At 37.0% G+C, this 24034-nt stretch overlaps 1 protein-coding gene across 1 annotated transcript; it reads left to right on the forward strand.

The window, feature by feature from the left end:
* The first annotated feature begins 19863 nt into the window (after positions 1-19863).
* Positions 19864-24034, forward strand: LOC141647614 (uncharacterized). The gene is made up of 4 exons (XM_074455883.1): positions 19864-20384; positions 22678-22788; positions 22947-23027; positions 23665-24034. The coding sequence occupies exons 1-4, from the start codon at positions 20151-20153 to the stop codon at positions 23746-23748; spliced, it is 510 nt and encodes a 169-aa protein (XP_074311984.1). The 5' UTR covers positions 19864-20150; the 3' UTR covers positions 23749-24034.

The raw sequence follows: 24034 nt of genomic DNA on the forward strand, positions 1-24034 counted from the left end.
TTTAATTAAAGAAACTACTACAAATTAGGGTTAAGCGCACAATATATCCCAAAATAATTACAAGCATGGACAAATTAGGGAAAAAATGAACTATAATTGTTATTAATTTGATAAATATTACCTGAATTTGCAGGAATAACACTCAGTTATGGCGATGGAAGCGAATATGAAGAGCGAAATTGTTGGCATTCGGATTTTGATGAATGAGTTCAATCAGACATTCAGGAATGTAAAGATCGAAAGGAGAGACAGTAAGAACGATATCGGTGTGAAAAAAAGAGGAGTGAGATTGGGAAATTTGTAAAATGACGGGTAACAAGGTTTATTAAATTTTGTTGACTTAATCTCAGCCCTTCTGTTTATTGAGATCTAACGGATGTGATTGGTTCTCACGGTTCTCATTATATTAGTGGTTCTCATAGGATCCCAAATCTATATATATATATATATATATATATATATATATATATATATATATATATATATATATATATATATATATATATATATATATAGAGGCGGGATCTCGTGAGTTGGGGTCTTATGGTGAGTTGTGAGTTGGGAAATCAAGGGTGAGATTAAAAGAAATCAAGGGCTGAGATTAAAAGATAAATTAGAAAAAAAAAAAAAAAAAAAAATCGAAAAATACAAAAGCGCTGAAACATGAAAACAGAAACCTCATTCTAACGATATTCTCTCTCTCTCTACATCTCTCTACAAATCAAAAACAGAGAAAACTCAAAAATCAGAACGCCGACTATAGAAAATTCATAAAAAACCTAATAAAATTACACAAAATCGTTGATTTTTAGCTGCAATCGAATTACAGGTAATGTAAATTCGTTGATTTTTAGTATATTCAATCGTATTTTCGGAATTAATGTAAAAAACCTAATTAATGTAAAAATCGTTGATTTTTAGTGTAAATTCGTTGATTTTAATTGAATTCAATACTTGATTTTACTGTTTTCAGGTATAAAAGATGGACAACGAGATCAATAACAATGTTAGCGAAGAAATCAACTCGACAGTGAATATGGAAACAGTAATGCGCTTTATTGATTCTTATCTCTTCATCCGCCGTTGTTTATAAATAAATTATTGATTTCTACGTGTTTCTCAAATTGTTATTCGATATTATTGTACTGTCTGGCTTGTATTAGAGTAGAAAAAGAGAACTGTTATTCTGATATTAATGTACTATTATTAGCCTGAGTGTTTATAAATCAATTATTGATTTCTATGTGTTTCTCAGCTGTTATTCTGATATTATTGTACTGTCTGGCTTGTATTAGAGTAGAAAAAGAGAACTGTTATTCTGATATTAATGTACTATTATTAGCCTGAGTGTTTATAAATCAATTATTGATTTCTATGTGTTTCTCAAATTGTTATTCGATATTATTGTCTTTATGTCGGCTTGTATTATAAAGAGAAAAAGAGAAATGTTATTCTGATATTAATGTACTATTATTGTAACCGTACAGTAACATGATTATATTATTCGACTGTTATTGTGATATTATTGTAATATTATTGTGCTATTATTGTGCAGTAGCATGAAAATATATGCCTTGCAAAAGAGTAACATAATAAATACAGTATTATCTGTATGTAATAAAGTAGAATCGAAATCTTGTTATTCGATATTCTCGTACTATTATTGTAAAAAAGTAGAGAAACATGTTGATATTATTGTACTGTTATTCTGATATTATGCTACTATTGTTGTGATATTATTGTGTTGTAGCGTGAAAATATACGGCTGATAAGAGAGTAGCATAAGATAAACACATTTAGTGTTATTGTGATGTTATTGATTGTCGTCTGTTTCACACCTGCTGTTATCATACTGTTATTGTCACATTCGCAATGTTGATCTCTCCCCGTGCTCTTGTTATTGTGATGTTATTGTGATTTTGTTGTCCAATGATTTGTACTCATTATATTAATTTATGTCATGAGATCTTTCTCTTGTGTCTATTGTTGAAGACAATGCGGTCTTACCTATTGGGGATTCTTCTAATAACAATATATACCAGCCCAACTGTTCGGATTTAAGAAAACGATGAGTTTGTTTCAACTCTTCATTACAAGAAGACACCGGGGGAGTGAGCGGTGGGTAAGGACTGTTGAGAGTGATTTTACGCCTAAACGTGGCATGTTCTTTCTTACCTTGGAGGATGCGATGCGGTTCTACAAAGATATATGACGGCTTGCATGGATTTGATGTGAGAAGGTACACAAATGCGCAATATAAGGGGGCGTCAGCGTCAAATCACTGTGCAGAACAGATGGGGTATAGAGATATGAAAAGAAAAGCGCAACTTGAAGCAACAAATCATGAAGTGGTAATTTGAGTACGAAGAGAGAACAAAGACCGACGAATTAGACGACTAAAGAAGCATGCTCGACAAGGTGTGGTGCAAGGCGCACATGAGGTTGAGAACCTGTGAAAAAAAGACGACAGACAGTGGGTATATTGTGGATGTCTTTGTAGACGTTCACAATCACTCTCTTTACTCTGTCAAAAACAGGGAGTTCCAAAAGCTCTCAAGGGACGTCCATGACTACATTAAGAGGACCATTATTGATCATACTAAGCTCAACATAGGTCCAACATTGAGTTTCAAAATTCTCAAGGAATACTCAAATGGTTATCAGAATATCGGTGCCTCTTTGCTAGACTTCAAAAACATCAAACGAAATATCAAGTGTTACATTGGGGATAACGATGCTAAAATGTTCATTGGGCATTTCAAAATGCTGGCTGAAACAAAGGGGTTCTATTTTGCTTATGATCAGGATGAGAACAAATGCTTGACGAATGTTATTTGGGCTGATAAGGAAGGGATAAACAACTACAAGTTATATGGAGACACGATCTCGTTTGACCCTACTTATGGGACAAACAAATATTTCATGGTGTTTACTCCCTTCACCGGAGTAGACCACAACAAGAAGACGATAACTTTTGCAGCTTGGTTACTTGACTTCGAGAGTCAGCATTCATTTGAGTGGATTTTTAAAAAATTCCTCGAAGCAATGGGGAAAGCAAAGACAACCTCAATGTGTAATTACTGGACCGAGTGCCCGGAAATTAAAAAGCCCGCCCAAATGTCTTCAACCATTCTGTCCACAAGTATTGCATGTGGCATATCATGCGAGAAAATGCCCGAGAAAGTGGGAAGGGCAATCGCAATGATACGGAATTTATGACCGACATAAATGCCGTTGTGTGGGATGTCGACCTCGAGCCACACGAATTTGAACAGAATCGGAAAATCGTTATTGAAGCCCATGGTATGGAAAGCAACCGGTGGTTGAAGTATGTCTTTGCAATCAGACAAAAGTGGATACCGGCATACTTTCGGGATCTGCCTCTAGGTTGTTTGTTGCGAACAACCCAGAGATCCGAAAGTTCAAACAGCTATTTCAAGCGGTTTGAAAGCCATTTTGGAACCCTCGTCGAGTTTTGGATGAGGTACAATTCCGCAATAGAGCAGCAAAGGCATACACAAAGGAGGATGGATAATGCCAATGAGCATAGTATGCTCGAGAAAGTAAGGCCGATGAAGGTAGAGATGCATGCCTCACATGTCTACACCCATCCTATCTTTGCGGACTTTCAGAATGAAGTCAAACATGTCATATGCAGCATGGGGGTCGGGGGTTTGACAACAGTAGGGGCAGTGGAGTACCATGACGTTCGTGATGGACTGAAGCACAGGAGCTTCCGAGTTGAATTTAACACCAAAACTAACGAGAGCAAATGTGCATGTAAGCTGTTTGAGAGGCATGGCATTGTTTGTCGCCATATACTGTGGGTGTGGAATGGTAGGCAGGTCCACAGGATACCTGACCCTTATGTCCTTGCTCGATGGACAAAGAAATCCTACGGGCCAGTTGTCCGAGATGAAAATGGAAAGGTGATAGAAGAGATTGATGAAGCTGACATCAAGAAAGCTGAGATGTCAAAGGTTTGGTCCGAGATTTATGCAAATGTCGGGGTGATGGACGGTTATGCTACGGTTAAACACATGAAGCAAGCTGCAGAAAATCCCGACACGGTTCAGGGAGAACATCACGGGACCAATGAACCGAAGACTAAAAACCAGGAAATCGAGGCTCTTCTAGGGCATCACACTTCAAATGATATTGACCTTCGACCGCCAAACAAGGCCAAGAATAAGGGCAGTGGCAAAAGATTAAGGTCCTCCAAAGAAAAGGTCAAGACCAAGCAACAAAAGAGGAAGCGAAGATGCGGTAACCGCAAGAAGTGGGAGAACCACAACAAGAGAACTTGTACTCTTTCATTTTTGAAAGTCCCCTTCCGATGACGATGATGAAGAAGAATCGAAAGCGAAGAGGTATGAATCGGACTAATACTCTCCTATTTTTGTAATGTTATCCTCTTATTCTTTGTTATTCCCCTATTATTCTGTGTTACTCGCTATTCTTTCTTTGTTGTGTTATTCTCTTGCTATTCTTCTATTAATGTGTTGTTATTTTTTAATAGAAAACGGATATTCTTTGTGGAAATGGATAGTGTTCGCAATAGCAGAGAGTAGCCGCTAAATTTAGTCTCTTGCTATTCTCGCTATTAATATGTTGTTATTTCTATGCTATTAATGTTATTCCACCGCTATTCTCGCTATTAATGTAGCTTCTAAATACTAAGCAAAAATTAAAGCAATATAAATCAGATGCATGAACTAACAAAAATTGCAGGAATATGTTATCCTTTTATTCTCCGTTATTCCCCTATTATTCTGTGTTACTCGCTATTCTGCTGCTTTGTTGTGTTATTCTACTGCTATTGTGCTATTAATGTGTTGTTATTTTTGAATAGAAAATGGATATTCTTGGTGGAAATGGATAGTGTTCGCAATAACAAAGCAGAGTAGCCGCTAAATTTAGATTCTTTGCTATTCTCGCTATTAATGTGTTGTTATTCTACTGCTATTAATGTTATTCTACTTGCTATTCTCGCTATTAATGTAGCTGCTAAATACTAAGCAAAAATTGCAGGAATATGAATCAGATGCATGAACTAACAAAGACAAAAAAGACGCAAAAGACAGCGGCTACGATGAAGACCTCGCCTAAAAATGTCAAAGACTTTTACTATTTGTCATTGTTTGAATTACATTTTAACCTAAAATGTATCTTCTAGATAATAAAGTGAGACCTACATTATATGAGAATTAATACTAGTTACTTTAATTTTTTTTGTTAGTATTATCTGACTGTTTTTTCACAAACCACCCACAAAAATAAAACTGCAAATTACACACTACAATAATAGTTGAATAATAACAGATTAGTAATATTTATAAAAAGCAGTTCCACTTTTCAGTTTTTATTAAAAACAGTTACCTAACCTAATCTAATATAATTACAGGAAAACTGTTTGTATTCCCCAACCCCTATAAATACTGCTATTGCGTGGTTTTAAAAAAAAACACACACACACTGAATAAGTACAGAAAAACTGTTTGTATTCAAGAAAAAACTCTGCATCTCCTCTGCAAAAAGGTAATTTCTTATCTGTTTTTTTTTTTGTTGGTAGACAGGTAATTTCTTATCTTTCTATACTTTATTACAGAAAAACTGTTTCTATTCCCCAAGCCCCTATAAATTCGCTACTTGAGTAAAAAAACAAACACACACACTGAAAAAGTCCATTCCAAAAAAAAACTTTATCTCCTCTGCAAAAAGGTAATTTCTTATCTTTCTATTCTTTATTTTTCTTTCATGTTTATTTTTCTTATCTGTCAACACTATACTCTATGCTGCAGAAAAGGTAATTCTCTTTCTTCTGCTTTGGTTTGCTTTTAATTTGGTTGAAATATTTTAAACATCTTTTTATAATGCAAAAAGTTTCATACTTCCAATGCTGCAGGATGAGTGACGTAACTGACGATAGCCGAAGGTCCCCGACAAGGCAGGAAATCGATGAAGCCAAACGGACGATAGAGTCCCTCACGATAGAGTTGATCGACACAAGGACAAATTTAGAGGCAGCAGAAACCCGTGAAGAGGCCTTAATAAGAGAGGTCGACAGTGTAAAGGCACAGTTGAAGGTTCTTTGAACTTCAAAATGAACGTATGCGTAGACAAGTTGAAGGAAAAGAAAAATAGGAACTACACGGAAGCCGACATGGACAATCAATTCATTGCTGGTGTGAATGCTCAGAGGAAGTATTACATGAAGCCGATATTTCAATCTCGGCCATTGGACACCAGTTCGGAAAGCCATGGAACTTATGGAAGCGTACAAAAACCCTTTTGAGGATGAGTCGGTGGAAGTTGAGAGCACTGTCCAAGGACCGGCGCGCAGGCGTCAGAGAATAGAATAAAGATATAAAAATCTAACGATGATGGTCCAGGGCTGCTGCTTTTAAATATGTTTAAAATATTTATTGCTTTAAAAATAATGGCTTTAATATTTTAGAACGTTAATGTTTATTATGTAAGTACTATCTTTAAGTGTTATTTACTACTATTTTTAAGTAATGTTGGAATAACAGAAGTTTTTGCCAGAATAATAGTGCAATAACAAAGCATAATAACTCGCTAATTATGCAGAATAATCTGCAATAACAGCAGAATAATGGTAGAATAACGAGTGTAATAAAAGCAAAGTCTAAACCACTTTGCTTTTACACTTGACTAAATTTACACTTGAATAAAAATGAATAGTTTTAACAAAATAATCTTTGGACTAACAGTGGAATAACAATGAGAATAAACTACTTGTTATGCGGAATAATAGTGCAAAAAGAGAAGAATAACGGTGCAATAACAATAGAATCATAGTTGAGAAAAAACAGCCATTGACAGTTGAATAGAAAATGCATATTCTTCGTAGAAATTGGATAGTGTTTGTAAACCTTAATTAAACCACTGCTTTTACACTTGACTAAACTAGTGGAATAACAGCAGAATAAGTGTAGACTAATAGTACAATAATAAACAGAGTAGCCGCTTATTATGCGGAGTAATATCTGCAATAAATAGCAATGAGAATAATGGTAGAATAACACTGCAAAAACGCACTCTAAACCACCGCTTTTACACTTGACTAAATTTACACTTGAATAGAAATGGATAGTGTTTCTAGAAAACAAAGGTAATAAGAAAGCTTAATTAGACTAAAATAATCAGTAGACTAATTGTGCAATAACAAAGACAACAAATCGCTCATTATCCTGAATAATGAGAGAATAACGGTGGGATTAGAGTAAAAATGGATGGTGTTTGAAAAAAGTACAAGTAATATGAAAACTCAATTAAATTAGAGTACACACTGGAATAACACTAGAGTAATACGAGAATAACAAAGACAATAAACTAGTAATTATACAGAATAACGGCAATAATAAGACACTAATAGTCTAACAAACACAGTTTACACTAACTTAGTCGACTTCCCTGGATACACAACATTCAAAGGTCGCATTCATGACGATGCCCGACTCTTCACTACCAAAGCAGATGATTGGGGTTGCACTTGGGGGCACTTCGGCAACTTGTTCCTTGCTGCCGCCAAACACAACGTCTTCGGCCTTCCAGTCTCACAAGTCTTCACTTTGTCAAGAACTACTTGCCTATGAAGATTAATATCCGCCAAGATCAGGGAAGCCGACATTTCAACACAGAAACTTCGACGAGCAATCTTGCTGTGAAGATTGCACTCAAACACTCTTCCACCATATTCCGCCATCGTGTACAGCAAGAAACACCCCGACTCCGAATTCAGCAGTTCCTTCTTTTTCCATTTAAAAGGCACATCAACGATTTCGAAATTGCGGCAATCTTCAGACTTCAGAACATTATGACCCTCCATAAAAACACGCATATAGTTTGCCACAATCTCGGCCAATCTTCTGTAATTGGCTATTTGCTTGGAATCGTGAGTCATGTTGTCCAAAATATCAATCGATTCATTCAAAAAGTTGATGCAGAAACAAGAGTAGTGATCATTGTACAGAATCGGCACAAACACAAGGTCGGAGTTCAGACGACATCTTCCATTGCAGGAATCGAAAAACACATTCCAGAATGCCAACAGCTTCTTACCCGGACCGTCAACAGGGCTTGAGGAATCAAAGTTCTCTAAGAGTGAATAAAGAGGATCCTTCAAAAGAGAAAGCATAAACAACCAAAAATAGTGCACAAGTGTTAACTTTATATCAATACTTGTGAGTCAATCTGTAGGTAATAACGCAAAATAGCAAAGGAAAAAACAAAATACCATATGACGAACTCCGAAAAACATTGAGCTTGGTTCTGAGCGTTCCTCAAACTCCAACGAATTCAAAAGAACCGACCAAACATCAACTACTCTTGTTGTCATCATAGCAGCTGCATCTACAATGGAAACAATATCCCCCTTGTCCAAAAACACGCCGACCTCGTCGTTGTACAACACTAACATCTCCCTGCATTCACAAAAAATAACATATGATGAGAACAGTGGGATTACAGTGGTATAACAGCAGAATAACAGTTCAATAACAGAACAATAACAGCGAAATAATAGTGGTATAACAGCAGAATAACAAGAAGGGATTGACAGTGGGATTACAGTGGACTAACAGCGGAAAAATAGTGGTATAACAGTAGAATAACAGGTCAATAACAGCAGAATAACAAAGGGACCTAACAGTGAAATTAGACAACTCGCTAGGTTGACAAAAATAACAAAGATAATAACAAAGCAGATTAACAATGCAGACTAACAAGTGGGAAACAGAAAGACTAACTGAACAGGAACACCACAATCAAAGAAATGAAAATCAACACATACTCTTCTTTCAACTGAGCGTCTTCACGAAGAACAAAGTCCACCACTTGCTTCCGCACCTTCAGCATCTTAGAGAACTTTTTTTTGTTCTTCCGAAACAAATCCGACACCGCAACAAACCTACTGTCCTCTGGCCCGCAATCCATAGAGCAACCCATCCCGTCGTCTGCCTTACCCCTTTTACGACTACCCAAAGCCGACTTTGGACTCACGGGGCTATCCACACCCCTGCTTCCCACTTGACGGGTGGCGTAGGGGTCTTTCTAGAGAATTTAGTTTGTCAATGACGAGAGGAGAAGCGACGGGCTCGACAACGTCAGTCGCGACGTCTTAACCTTCTTACCAACAGTTTTCACCCTGCCGGAACCACGACGTTTCTTACCGCTTTGAGAAGCCCTCTTTTCCGCATCCTCAATACGCCGTCTCTCTTCAAGCACACTCAGGGTTTCCTTTCTTGTCTTGTTCAACTCTTCCAAACTTTTCAACACATCTCCCCTGGACTCGTTCATATCGACAAAGCACCAACAAGGCAACGATCTCGGTAGCGGTAGAGGGTTCTTGAATCAGAATTACCCAAGTCACAATCAAAAACAGTTCCACGGTAAAAGAGCATGTGCAACATCGTATATACACCGCAGTCCAAATTTTCAATCGCAACCGTTTGTCAGGTAAAAGGGACGTTGACAATTTTATAATCTTTAACCTCCCCACCTCGGTCAACTCCTTTGTGGACCAGGAAATCAGACATCAAGTTCACCTTTTTTTAAAAAAAAAGAAAAAGAAAACATAATTACTAACAATACTTAAACAAACTAGGCTAAACACCAAGAGAAAATTAAAACACAATAAATGACTTACAGCAGTTTGACAATACACCAAACGTACACACGCCTGTTGATCATCAGCAAACATCGCCTCTTGAAATACATTATCAAGATATTCAACCCTCTTCGAAATGAAATTGATGCACAAACAGCTAAAGTGCTCATGCAAAAGAATTGGGATGAAAATCTGGGAAAATATTTGGCCAAAAAAAATTGTTACTAATTATGTGGTTCTTTTAAAAAGCGAGTAAAACACATCGAATAACAAAGCAGAGTAATAGTAGACTAAAAGTAGAATAGTAGTAGAAAACACACAAAGTCTGAGAAAACATACCATATCAGAAGTAAGATCATACTCTCTCTTGTTGTTATTGACAAACACAGTAAATGACAATTTGACTTCCGCACATAAATCACTCCTGGAAGCCTTATCATCTTTCGACGGCATACAAAGTCGCCGCAATGGATACTAAACAAAAAGTGGAGAAAAAGAGTTGAAACGTGATGCAAAAATGAAAAATAAAGTAAAAGAAACGGTAAGATAGAATAACTAACTGTTGCACCCATCCCAAAGAAAAGTCGACTTGGGCTTCCTCTTATACAAGTATCATTCAGAAAGAGGGACCACCAGTTGATAACACCAAGCATTATCATTGTATCTGGAACCATCGATTCCATATCCTCACGATTAAGGTAATTGTCCACACCCCAAGTGACAAGATTCTCCCTTCAAAACCGAATAAACAGGCAAAATAAGAGTCACATGAATATATTTTTGAAGAACAAAAAGCAGTATAATATATTAAACAGAAAGCCGAAATTTTTTACAATAAAAACAAGCTCTTACCCTTGCGAAATGTTATGATCATTCAAGAAGCAGTAGTCTGCAACCTCTTTCCGCTTGGATAACATTGGGTTGAAAACATGTCCCATCGTTATCATTGATTTTGACAGGACAACTAGCTCAGGAGCCACAGGACCATAGGTGCATCCGAAATTCTGAGGCACAACAGACAACAGTAGCTCCTCATGTGCAGCAGAGTGCAACAAATAACTTGTACAGATAGTAGGAGCATTCAACCCAGCAACGCCATTGTCCTCCGGGACAGCCTCACCAACAACAGTACCAGCCTCCGACACAACCTCGGAATCCTGTTTATCAGATTTATCTATCTCGGACGCAGACCCCAAGCAACAAGTCCGCATGACAAGACATCACCACATCCGCTACTTCCTCTTCTGCAGATCCACGAATGCTTCACCGCCAATTTGAGTTGAATGCGAGTGTCATTACGCAATGGAATGTCGCACGGTATCCGTCACCTCCATCTCAGGCAAACAAGCATCAGGCTTTGGAATTTGAGTTGCTTGAACCTCTACCGGTGTACACTCAACAGTATTAGGCACGTCCTCTGGCGGATTATCAACAAGATAGTCTTCAACTTGAATGTTAACGTCCTCCACATCATTGTTAACATCCTCCACGTCAATGGTAATATCCCCAACATCAACTACTTTCTCACCGACATCAGCTGGCTCTCCATAACGAAACTGAATGTCAGCACAGATATCCGTCGTAATAGAATCTAAACCGAGTGGTGACAATTGTGGAGTCCCCACCTTTGCACTTTGTTGAATGACGGGACTATGTTCAACACCCTTCTTTTCAGCTACACCCTTCTTTTCAGATATAGTCGGCTGCACATCCGACAGCCCGACACACTCCTCATAGAATTGAGAAAACAGGTTAAATGATGGGGGTTCAATGATGACATCTTCATGTCTAGCTTTTTTGGAAGCTGGTTCTTCAGGAACAGTTGATCGCGATTTATTGGCCGCTTGCATAGCCAATACATGCTTTACCCGTTCGTCCAGCTCACGGATAACTTGATCCGTGAAGAAAGATGGGGTGGCAACCAAATTCTCTGACCCTTCACAACCAACTTTTTCTGACTGTTTGTTTGTGCTTTCTTTAGCAGCTCGTCGGGTTACTTGGCTGGGAAACTTAGCAGCAGGTGCTTGACCCATAGCCTGCTGGGTCTTCTTCATCATCTTCGACTTTATAAGTTCCGCCCGTTCCAAGTATCGGCGGCATAAAATCTGAGAGTCCCTCTCATTAAGAAGTATAAGTTGATGAACATCCTGTCAAGTTAAAATCCCAAAATTTTACTTAAAACAGTACAATAATAGTAGAATAACAGAGGAATAATAGTACACTAACAACAAAATATATAACAGTGGATTAATAGTAGAATGACAAAGTGAAGTAATAAAATAACAAAGGAATAACAAAGACACTAACAAATGAGAATAAATAACGGTGGAGTAGTAGTAGAATAACAAAGTAGAATAACGGTGGAGTAACACTTGGAATGAAAATTAGAATAACAAAGTGGAATGACAAAGTAGGAAAACGGAGGAATAACAAAGTGGAATAATAGTAAAATAATAGCAGTATGACAACTAATGCTTGAGGACAATAACAGAATAACATTTTAGAATGATTCGTTTAAAAACAATCAAACAGATGCTTACGTCGACCGTTGCGGACTGTACTTGCTCATCCGTAAGAATATCATCAGGTAGATCCAGAACAAGACATCGACGTTGAGTACGTTGACCAGAGCCAACGATGTTTGGGCGAGACAATGGGAAAGCAACGTCTGAACGCTCCCCAGTGCCCAGAGCACCAGCAGCTGCCTCACGCTGCAACCTCTCATTGAAAGACTTAAAATCCCAATGTTTAATGAGCGGCAGCTCATTATTCACCTGATCACCGCTAAAGAAATAACGGTGAAAATAGGTGATAGCCAACAGCACTACACTACAACGAATATTTTTCCTCCCGATAAGGGCTTCACGCACATAAGTCACCAAGTCTGAGAAGACAAACTGACACCAATTAAGTTCCTTGATCCTAGAAACATCTTCCACAGCGCTTAGAAGTCTAAGATCAAGCACATAACCCGACACAGGAGCAAGGAAACACGACATGGCAAGCAGAACAAAAGTCTTCTTAAACTCATCGTCCGCAACCAGAGACTCTAGCAGGGTCTCCTGAACTTTGTTAAGTGGTATCCCACTTTTGTTATTGGCGATACCATACTTCTCACGCCAAGCACGCTTCAAAGCTTCTCCTTCAGCGTCTGCAGAACCAGGAAACCCAGTAATAACCAAATCCACTTTCGCACTGAATTTGGTAAACCAAACACATCGTGCACATCATCCGCAATCAACTCGAACTTCTCCGTTTGGATATTTCAAAATACTTCCCACTCCTAAAAGCATATATAAACTCCTGGAACATGGTATGGGGGAGGGAAGAAAGCTTCAACTCAAGTAAACCCCCGAATCTCATTTCCCTAATGACCTCTTCCGCTCCTCGGTGAGGGCTTCAATAACTTTGAAAAGAAAAGCGGTAAAACAAGGCTAGTAAATGGATCGGCACTTGTGCACACAAAAAGGGAAAAAAATATACAATGCATTAAAACATTTAAGATAACATAAGCAAAAGCAGCCGAATAATAGCAAAATAACAGGAGAGCATCAAAAAATAACACGAAAAGTAACATATTAATAGCTAAATAACAACAAAATAAAAGTAGAATAAAAGTAGTACATACGGTGGGATATTTCTGCACAACTCCACCTGAGGTTGCTTGCTACTTACCACAATTCCTTCTCATGCTTAACTTTGCCACCCAACTTACTACTAGTCTTGGGTGGACTAGACGACAATTTCGCAAGTTGGGTCTCGGCCTTTCGTTTGGTTTTTTTCGTGGGTGGTTCGGTTGTACATATTTCTTGACTACGAGTACTCCTTCTCTCCGAGAAGCAAGTGCTCTTTGATGGAGATGTGACACAGGATTTGGATGGAGACGGACCAGGAGAATTTGATGATGACGGTTGAGTAGACTTTGATGAAGCGGTGGATTTGATTCTTAACTTCATTTTCTGCATTACTATCTAGAAAATAAAGACAATGATCACTTTCAATGATAAATAGGTATTCAACTAGACTTTTTTAATAATGACGCGAGTACCGTAACAGCAGAATAACAGAACACTAACAATTAGTAAAACAAATAACAGCAGCGAAAACACAAAAAGAACATGATGGATGTGTAAACAAAAACACGAAAGAGAATCAAAAGAAAAGCCTCTTTGAATAAAGAGTCAAAGACAGTTTCAAAATTACATACGGCCTACATAAGCCTTCATAAAAACAAAATAGCGTACTAAATTACAGCCAGAAACGGTTTCGAATTACATAAAACCCAAAATACATTCTTTCCCACAAAGAACCAAAATGTACTTCCGAAAATACAGGACATAACATAAAAAGTCAGTCAACAACATCGACTAACTTATAATACAATTGGTGAGCAAGATCATAAGCAGAAGGAAAGTCCCTGAGTGCGTCAAAGTACTCGTGAATTAGACTGATCCGTTCAGATACAGGTGCATCAAGGATCTTGTCATGATCGTATATATACTGGCAAGCATGCAACACCGCCTTTGATGGCTCACTTGCAAGCATATAGCACTTGCATCGTTTGGAAACTACTGTCGAGCCCCTTGACAAAATCTTAAAACCTTGACTGTGACTTGTTGTTAGAACTTTCATATATTCGGCGTGAACACCGGGCGCACTTTTATGAAATAGGAACATTTGTGACCATTTCTTACAAACAAGAGACATATTGCTCTTGTCCAAAGTAGTCTCTACATAATCGAAAACTCTTTCCATTAGGTCCTGGCTATTTAAAACTGCCGACATTGATTGATTACGACGACGAACTCGTACATTAACTTCAAAGCACTTATCGGTCTTATCGTCAATAACCATCCCATTTTTTTTTTCTTTTGATGAGCGAACTCTCTAGCAAATAACAATTTATCTTCATTCACTATATTTATTGCCCATCCCTCACAAACTAAGTCCATTAGTGATCTTTGAAACCTACAAACAAAACAAAGCCAAACAAACAAAACCACTAGAATAAACAAAGCAGAATAACGGGGAAAAGAATAACAAAAAATTAAACACAGGAAAAACACTACAATGACAAAGCAAAGAGTATACGCAATGACACCATAGGACCAGTATAACAACGGAATAACAAATCTTTGAAAAGTGAAGACAACACGAACAAACACAAAAACCCTAGAAAAACACATTAAACAATTAAAACATGACAAATAACTTGACAACAAACTAAGCGATAGAATAACAAATGAGTAACACAAAAACTAAAGTCCAGTAGACAACAATAGTAAAGTTCTCAACACAACGCGTCACATAGAACATGCGAATCACTTCAAAACTATAGAAAAGCTGAGAAACGACTAAGAACATGCAAATCGGTTCGGGAAAAAATCGAAACTCAAAAATGCAAAGCATAATATTACAATGAAAAAGCGCATAAACGCAATAACGACATTAAAGTACTCGATTAAGTAAACCTAGCGATAATTACACTGAAAAACGAATAAAAAAGCATACAAAAGCATGAAATAAAACAAAATAACAAAATAAAAGAGGAAAATGACATGAAATTACCTTCAATAGGAAGGAAGATGATGAACGGCGAAGAGAAAACGGGAGAAAAAAGCGAAGGAGACGAACAGTTGAAGAAGAATAACACAATAATAATAGCAGATAGAGGAACGCTTTGCAGTTGTGATGATTATATAAACCGTTTGCGAGAATGTGGATAATTAATTAGAGAGAGAAATCGTTTAGAGAGTAAATGAGGGAAAAGAGAGAGAGAGAAAAGAAAAAAAAAAAAAAAAAAAACAACTAAATAACAATCTTTATACGACAACCAAGATTAATCTTACCACTCATCTCTAATTTAAACTAATGGTGAGATTCGAGATTCACCCAACTCACAACTCACCATAAGAACCAAAAACACCAAATCCAATCTCTCTCTCTCCCTCTCTCTCTCTCTCTCTCTCTCTCTCTCTCTCTCTCTCTATATATATATATATATATATATATATATATATATATATATATATGTGAAATGATGTTTTACCTGTTTTCATGTTAAGACAAATATATTGTTTTAAGAGAGACTACGAATCAATAGATCGAGGTAGATTATTTTATTTTAGGACGGGCATGGAGTACAGTAGAACTTTTATCACGCCAGAACCACATACATATACTGAACATAAGGTACATACAGTTGTTGGATGTCTCACATGAATGTGATCCCACAACGCCATAACCACATACATACATATACATACATACTAAATCCATGATACACATACATAGGCATAAACTAAAAACTACGGAGTATAGTAGAGCATGATAACAACGGCTCTTTAGCCGTTGGTACAACAACAAAATATCTAGACAATGATTAAACCAATTTTCCTTTATTTTTCTCATTCTTAGGACAATCATAAGAACGATTACACTATATCCATAAAATAATTTTATTTGGTCCTTTGGCATAAGTGAATAGGAGTAAGAGTTTGTACACACTCGCATATGTTGTGACTGGTTGGCAGTTGAGTCACATCAACCATCACTTTGTCAACTTGTACTCAATTTTATATCCAACAATGTGTAAAATACATAGATTACATACATTAATACTCCGTAACATCACAAATGCTAAATAATACTCTACATAAAATGTAAATAATGTGTTCTTCTTCATTGGGGAGTTGGGGGTTGTTGATCACAACTTGACAATCGTACCATATCCTACCTAAGAATCCTATATAAAAACTAACAAAAGTATAATCATTATATGATTTTTTTTTTAAATCTAAGTCGTCGTTCTTGTTTTGGAAGTCGGTATTGCTCTTTCATGTCTTCAACCTTCAAAATGATATTTCCTTCGTTTTGATTATTTGTTTGTCTAATTTCATTTTTAGGTATCTCAATCATTTGTTTGTCATTCTATTTTAAGAATGTCTTTGATAGACAATAAAATCATTCACTCAATTTGGTTAACTTGTAATCGAATAATTAGACATATCCTCGTTTCTTAATCTTTGTGCAAAACCAAGGCAAACAAATGGCCTGGACAGAGAGAGTACATTGTTTAAAAAATATAATTGATGTAGCGCTAATGGGTGTCGGTGGCCTAAAGGTCGTCTCCCTAGATTAGGTCCAACAGACCCTCGTCATCGAATAAAAGGTGACGACAAGAAAGACTTTGTCTAACATGAGTCGTTGCCCCTCTCGAGATTGATTGAGATCCCTCCGGCGTTGGCTGCTTTCGGCTAGGGGCCAGTCACGCCATGTTGTCAATTGTCACAAGTACGGAAATGAAGAACACTTCGCTAATTATATAAATAACTCTAATTTTACTTAGATAAAAGAAAGGGGCAAGTAAGCTACCACTCTCAAATAACAACTCTTTTTCTTTTTACTGGTAAGAGAAATGTATTTGAACACCTCACGTGCCGAGGTACAAAATCCAACCTTTGTATACGCATTGACTTAGGCGTCATAGAGGGTTCCTTCGGACACCTCTGTAGGTATACCTTGGTCAGAGCCCACGAGAAGCATCGACAGAGGTCAGAGTCTGGCTAGAGAGGAGTTGTTGGTTTGTTTAGCTTGTTCACAAAGATAATAATTCGATGTTGGTACTAGGAAAGTAGGAAATACTTGATTATTCTTTACCGAAAGAATAATAAATAATACCAAAGTAGATATGAAAAAGGCTTAATACACGAGAGAGAAGTTAAAAAAAAAATGGAAGAAATAAAAAAGAAATTAACAAAAAGGAAATTAGGAAAAATCAATAAAAATAATGGAGTACAATTTTATAATTTACTTGTATGTTTTAATGATTTTATTGCACTCATATGAAATGACTTTTACTCTTTGGATTTAGCATTATATCCTTAGTTAGAGTTGTGAGAATTTTGTAATGTATAGGGAATAGAGGTGAGTTAGCTAGTCGAGCCCTACCAGGTTATTGTTATTACGACAATTGTTATACCAATTAAAATATTTAAACATGGCAAATATATATAATGAGGGTCTATTTATAAAGGAGTGCCTCACCAATTGGCTATGCAGTTTAACTTAAATAATTTTAATTGTATATCACTAATGGTTTTGTTATATTTTAAATTAGTCTAATTATGGGTGGTTTTAGGTCGAGACATTTTGAAGTGAGCAACTGCCAAGTCCACAAAGCTCAAGTTGGGTCTCCGTCTGTGATGCTCGGACTCTTCACCTGACCCTGAGGATCCGATGGACAGGATCCGGACACGGATCCGGACATGGATCCTTGACGGATCCTTCTATGAGAAATCGGTGTGAGAGTGTTGTTTTTAACCTCTGTTTTGTACAACAGCCCTATATTAAGAGTGATCTTGACATGAATTTTAATGCTGTAATAAAGTCTTCATTCATGTTAAAACATGAAAAAACTACTTTTCCTTTCTTTTCTTTGACTTTTTAACTAATAATCAATTTATTTTCAAAAAAATAAAACATTAGCCGAGTCCAGATTCAAATTAGGATCCTCGTATCCGAGTCCTTGTTTTTGAGATTTCAAGGATTGGACCCTTGGATCCGTGTTCGTGTCGGATCCTCGTATCCGAGTCCGAGCATCACAGGTCTCCGTCGAGTCAAATAAAATTTTAGGACATATTCGAATCTCGAATCAGCCGCATAAATCGATTCGTCTGGTTTGAGATCAACTGTTTTTGTTTTCATAAATAGGAATATATATATATATTCAATAAATTTGTCATAAAAAACAATTGAGGTAAGAAACTACTCTCCATTTTGAATACTCTACTTATAACCAAAGTTGCAAACAGAAGCTAGACCTTTATTTTACTCCCATCGATTCAATTTATTTTCTTATATTTATAGCTAAAATACCGTTCATAAAAGATACTCCATCCGTTTTTTTAGGATTGCTCCATATGATTTTTTATTTTTTTTAAAGAAGCTCCATATTACTATTTTGGCTTACTCGCCAAAACTGCCTCATTTCCATTTCAGGTATGTTTTTGTTATTAAAAATCACCATATTTTATTGGCGAGTCCTACAGTCCTACCATCCACTCAATCCTTGTAAAAAAAAGCAATGAAATCTTTTTAAATAGCCAGAGAGTACGAAATAATAAAGTAAAGTGCGGTTAAATCGGATGAATGACCTATTCTCTTTGGCTTAGTTTCACATCAATTCAGTTCAGATCATCTCTTTATAAATTCGGCATGTCTTACTTGTGACTGATCACAAACTTGTGACATCTCACAACTCTCTTCCACTTACACTTTTGTGTCATGTCACAAGTTTGTGATGAATTTTTTTTTTTTGTTATAAATGAGAATTTGTGTTATAAATTAACTTTTATTTCATCTCTATTCAGCTTCATTCAACTTAGTTTCATTCACAATTCAATTCAATCCAGCCAAAAAAAGACAGCTAATCGAATATAAAAATCACCGTCCATCCAATTTCCATTTCCTTTTTTATTTCCTCACTCCTAATCATAAACTCCATCTACAAAACAACCCAATTCCAACCCACCAAGCCAGTAAGCCACACACCCCCACAACAAAACACACACTTAGGGATGGCAGTGGGTCGGGGACCCGACCCAGACCCTGAGGGTCGGACCCTAATGGGTCGGGTATGGGTCTAATTTTTTCAGACCCAATGGGTATGGGTCGGGTATGGGTCTTAAGAAAATATTTGGTCCGGTCCGGTCTAAGTTATGAGACCCATACCCGACCCTTAGACCCTTTATTAAAAAAAAAATCAAAATTACAACTTTTTCGAATTCATCTTGCAGATCGTAGAAACCCAACTAAAGTCTCTTTTCTTCCTCATCCCATAAAGTGACTCAACCAAACTCTTCCGACAATACCACCACTCCACCACCGACACAAGAAAACCACCACCACAAAGACGATATTTGGCAACCACCTCTCTAATAGCCGGCGACCGACAACCACCATTAACGGCAGATTAATAAACTCATAATGTTAAAGTAGGTATGATTTTTTTTTTTTAATATTATAGACCCTATAGTTGTTAATCTTGTTACTAAAGTGGATGAAATTCGGACCCGCGGATAGACCCATACCCAACCCTTACCCATAGGGTCCGGGTATGGGTCCTCAAATTTTAGGCCTTACGTGCAGGTCGGAATCACAGACGGTCTGCAAAGGAAAATCTCGGGTCGGGTTAGGCCTGCAGCGGACCCTACCCAGACCCTACCCATTGCCATCCCTACACACACTCCACTATAATCATCCTTCCTTTAGTACTAACGGATACACCAAACCAAAATAATCCACAACTAATACAAAAAAGCAAAAACAAAAGCAAGCAAAACAGTCCCCTCAAAAAAACAACAAACAAAAATTACAATAAAGGCGGAGAAGAGTACTCATAAACAAAACAAAACAAAGCAAAGCAAAGAAAGACCCCCACCCCTGTAACACTAGTGTACCCTGTTCTAGAGAGAGAAACAACTAGAAAAAGAGCCGTTGAAGAGAGAAAAAGAAAAATATGCAGACAGCAGCATCCCAGAAATCGGAAATGGCGTCCGGAATAGCAGATTCAGGAAGCTTTAGCTTTAATGGCGGAGATACTACTGATGAAGAACTCTCTAAATCAGCTCTTTCTACTTTTAGAGCTAAAGAAGAAGAGATCGAAAGGAAAAAAATGGAAGTTCGTGAAAGAGTTCAAGCTCAACTTGGTCGTGTTGAAGAAGAAACTAAACGCTTAGCTTTGATTCGTGGGGTATTTTATTTTTATTTTTATTTTCACTCTCTTTTTCTATTTTTTATGATTTTTGTTGTTGATTATTTGCTTCAAGTTTTGATTTTTGGGTTTAATTATGCATTTGAGTGGCTAAATTAACTACCCTTTGTTTAATTGCTCTTGATCTGGAGTTGTTGGGTTTAATTTTTGAATTCTCTTTTGAAAATCGATAATTTTAGTGTTTTAATTAGTTAAAATTCAACAATTTTGGTATTTAATTTGATTATTTTGGGTAAAGTTTGCATTTTTATTAATTAATAGTTGATCGTTAGGGTTTCAATCAACTAAACCGGCTTTCAATTTTTCTTTGTTTGTGTTAGTTATTTGTTGGTTTTCTTACACTGCAGAAACCCTTATAATTTTGTTACTAATTTTTCTGTTGCTGATTTGTTGTGTTTTAAGTGAAAATTATAAAACCGTTGCAAAACGGTTTTTTTTTTTTTTGGTAACAAGGGAACCCGCAGCCGCTACGCACTGGGTAAACCCTCGGGTGTACGTGATAGCCTGCAAACCACGTATACCAGGTAAACCACGCGAGGGTGACAGACTCGAAGTCTATTAGGCATGGACTCAGGCCTCCACAAGATTTTGCTCTTGGGGAGGCTTGAACCTGGGTCTCCACAAGACTCCACCCTTGCGGGCTGCAAAACGTTTTGGTCATACTCAATTACTCATATACTCACTCCGTCTCAATCATTTGTTTACATTTCTATTGTTTTTAGGAGTATTTTTATTAAATGTAAACACGCGATTGCGACCAAGGAAGTATTAAATTCCTAATTCTTTGTTTTCCTTGAAAGTTCAATTTGTTGGGTTGTTATTGTCTGTTTCTGTTGGTTTTTGTGGGTTTTTAAGTTAGGAAGAATATCCTTATTAGGGACAAAACTGATACACTCTAGATTCCTCAATTTTTTTGCTACATCTGCATGTTTCCTTGGCTCAAAGTTGTTGATTTGTGTACTTTTTTTTTGCGACTATTGATTGTGGAGACCCGTGTTAGGGGAAATAATTGCTCGATCTGTGGAACTAATTGATAAATTCCTGAATGTTATGTAGGAAATGATTAATTTTTTGTTCATTAATTTAATTAATCAATTTGTTTATTTTGTTTTGGCTTTAAGTTGGTATTGCCTTGAGGAAAAGGGGATATGGTTAGTTGAAAAGGATTACCTGACCTCTGAAATTGGGAATTCCCTTTTTGTTTATATGTGTCTTCTATTTTGTCAAGAGTTCGATCAAGTTACCCGTTGACAAATTTGGAACTGAAATTGACAAGAACCTAGAAGTTGTTTCTTCTCTTTTTGGTAGTGCCTTACGAGAAGTGGATTGTGTTATTTTTGTCTATGATGGGGTTGCTTTAGTTGTGAAAACAATTGGCGACAACTCAATCTCTCCCCAATTATCAGTTAATGGTGTGCCGGTTCAGTACATGCTTGATGGACTGAGAATTTCCATTTATCCATACTTTTTCCCGGTCCTTCACTATCCACCTCTATATTTTCCTTTAAAAAGATAGAACTCAATTTTTCATATAGGGTTTCGAAGTCACCTCGTTTGTTAATCAATCAGTTTAAGCCCCTTTTGTGACACACCGCGGCCACTTGTAACCAATGTTGATATTTGGGTATAATACATGCAGTTTTATGATATTTTGGTGTAAACCTGCCTCTCATGAGACTTTTTTGGGGATCATTTGGTATATTGGTATGACTCTTGCAAAATAACTTCATGGAGTTGGCTCGAGATGAAAAACGTAGTGACAGAAACTCAAATAGGATTTCAATAGCGGTATACCCTTGGTGCAAAACCGCCTCTCATGAGACTGTTTTGGGGATCTTTTGGTATATTGGTATGAGTGACTTTTACAAAAAACTTCATGGAGTTGGCTTGAGATGAAAAACGCAGTGACAGAAACTCGGATTTCAATAGCGATACACCCTTAAATAATCGTAACACCTTTATTATGGATGTTACCTTAAATAATAAGGAACCTTGTCAGCTTTCTACTCTGCTCATCTTGGTATTTTTTGCTACTGGTTACAAAGTTATCTTCTTGAACAATTCTTGCTTTTAATAGTGCTGATATGGATCCTTGTACCTGGTTAATCTTAAGAAGACCTTTCACATGAGATGGCATTGATACTAGTCTGCCTTGTAATAGGCATAGGCTATTTTCCCAACTCCTTACAACTTGGTCATCTGGTACACGACACGACTTTAATTATCATCTGAAACATCGCTAAAATTTGTTTCGTTGCTCTGAAACATTTAGGAGCTTGAATCGTTGGCCGATCCAAAGAGGAAGGATGTTGCTCAAGTTCGTAAGAGGATTGATGTAATCAACAAAGAGCTAAAACCTCTCGGTGCGACCGTCCAGAAGAAGGTACTTTATTCAGTTATAAGCAAAAATTACCTTTCATACACAAAAACCTTCTCAGTACAAGAATTTGCTCAGCTATTAAGAATTCTACTTTTTAGCATGTGTTAGGCACATTCTTGTCTGCCTTCTAACTGATCTCCTTTACCACTCCTGTTTTACAGGAAAGAGAGTACAAAGAAGCCCTTGATGTATTCAATGAGAAAAACAAAGAGAAAGTACAGCTCATAAACAAACTAGTTGAGGTAATAATCCCCCTCATCAATAAGTTGATTCAATGTTTTATTCCCTTAAACAGGTCATTAAAGCGTGTATGGGTAGCTCAATTTAGGTCATTTCACGTATATAATACACTTTCGGTTGGGTAATTTTGGGTCGTCCCGTGTGTGCTATAGTACTATCATTGGTTCATCTTGTTTTGGGTCAATTCAAGCCGGATCATTTTCAGATGCTTAAGGCTTGTATTATTTCTCTGTGGTAAAGTTAGGTGCTGTGCAATTTCAAAAATTAGTCCTCTCGAGTCATTTTGGGCCGGTCATTTTCATGTACCTTTCATGTGTCCAATTATTGGTTCATCTTGCGTGGGTCAATTCAAGGCAGGTCATTTGTTAGTGAACCAGTTATGGGTCTGAGTCATTTTAAGTTGTGTCATCATTTTCATGTAGTACACTTAAATGTATCTTCAAGCATGTCCTTTTGGATAATTTCTGATGGATTCATTTTCCGGTTAGGGAGTCATTTTAGATAAGGTCATTATCGGGTGTAATAATGTTTGGGTTGGGTAATGGCAATATGGGTCATATGGGGTCAAATCTGATTTTGTTTTGCCATTTCATGGTACATGTACTGACAATTTGTCTGTGGCCTGTCTTTTCCGAGCAGTTGGTTGGCGAAAGCGAGAGGTTGAGGATGACGAAACTGGATGAGTTGAGCAAGAGTATTGAATCCCTTCGCTTAAGCAGCTAAACTAAACATGGGGTTACTTGTTGATAGATAATTTAGGTTCGTGTGGTGTAATTTAATTTCAACGTTTTTTTTACTCTTTCTTCAACGTGTTTATATATATGGGTGCCTGGGTTTGGTCTATTCTGTGTAACCCAGTTTGATTAGATCCTCTTATGCAACATTTGCTGATCTAGGAATTTGAAAGGGTAATATCTACCCAACAAAACAGGTTTGTAACTCGTAACACTATCCGGGCTAGACTCTCGACACTCTCATCTTGGCTTAATTTCATCTGCTGTTAGCAACA

This window comes from Silene latifolia, chromosome 3 (assembly GCF_048544455.1).
Source record: "Silene latifolia isolate original U9 population chromosome 3, ASM4854445v1, whole genome shotgun sequence".
Taxonomy (NCBI): Eukaryota; Viridiplantae; Streptophyta; class Magnoliopsida; order Caryophyllales; family Caryophyllaceae; genus Silene; species Silene latifolia.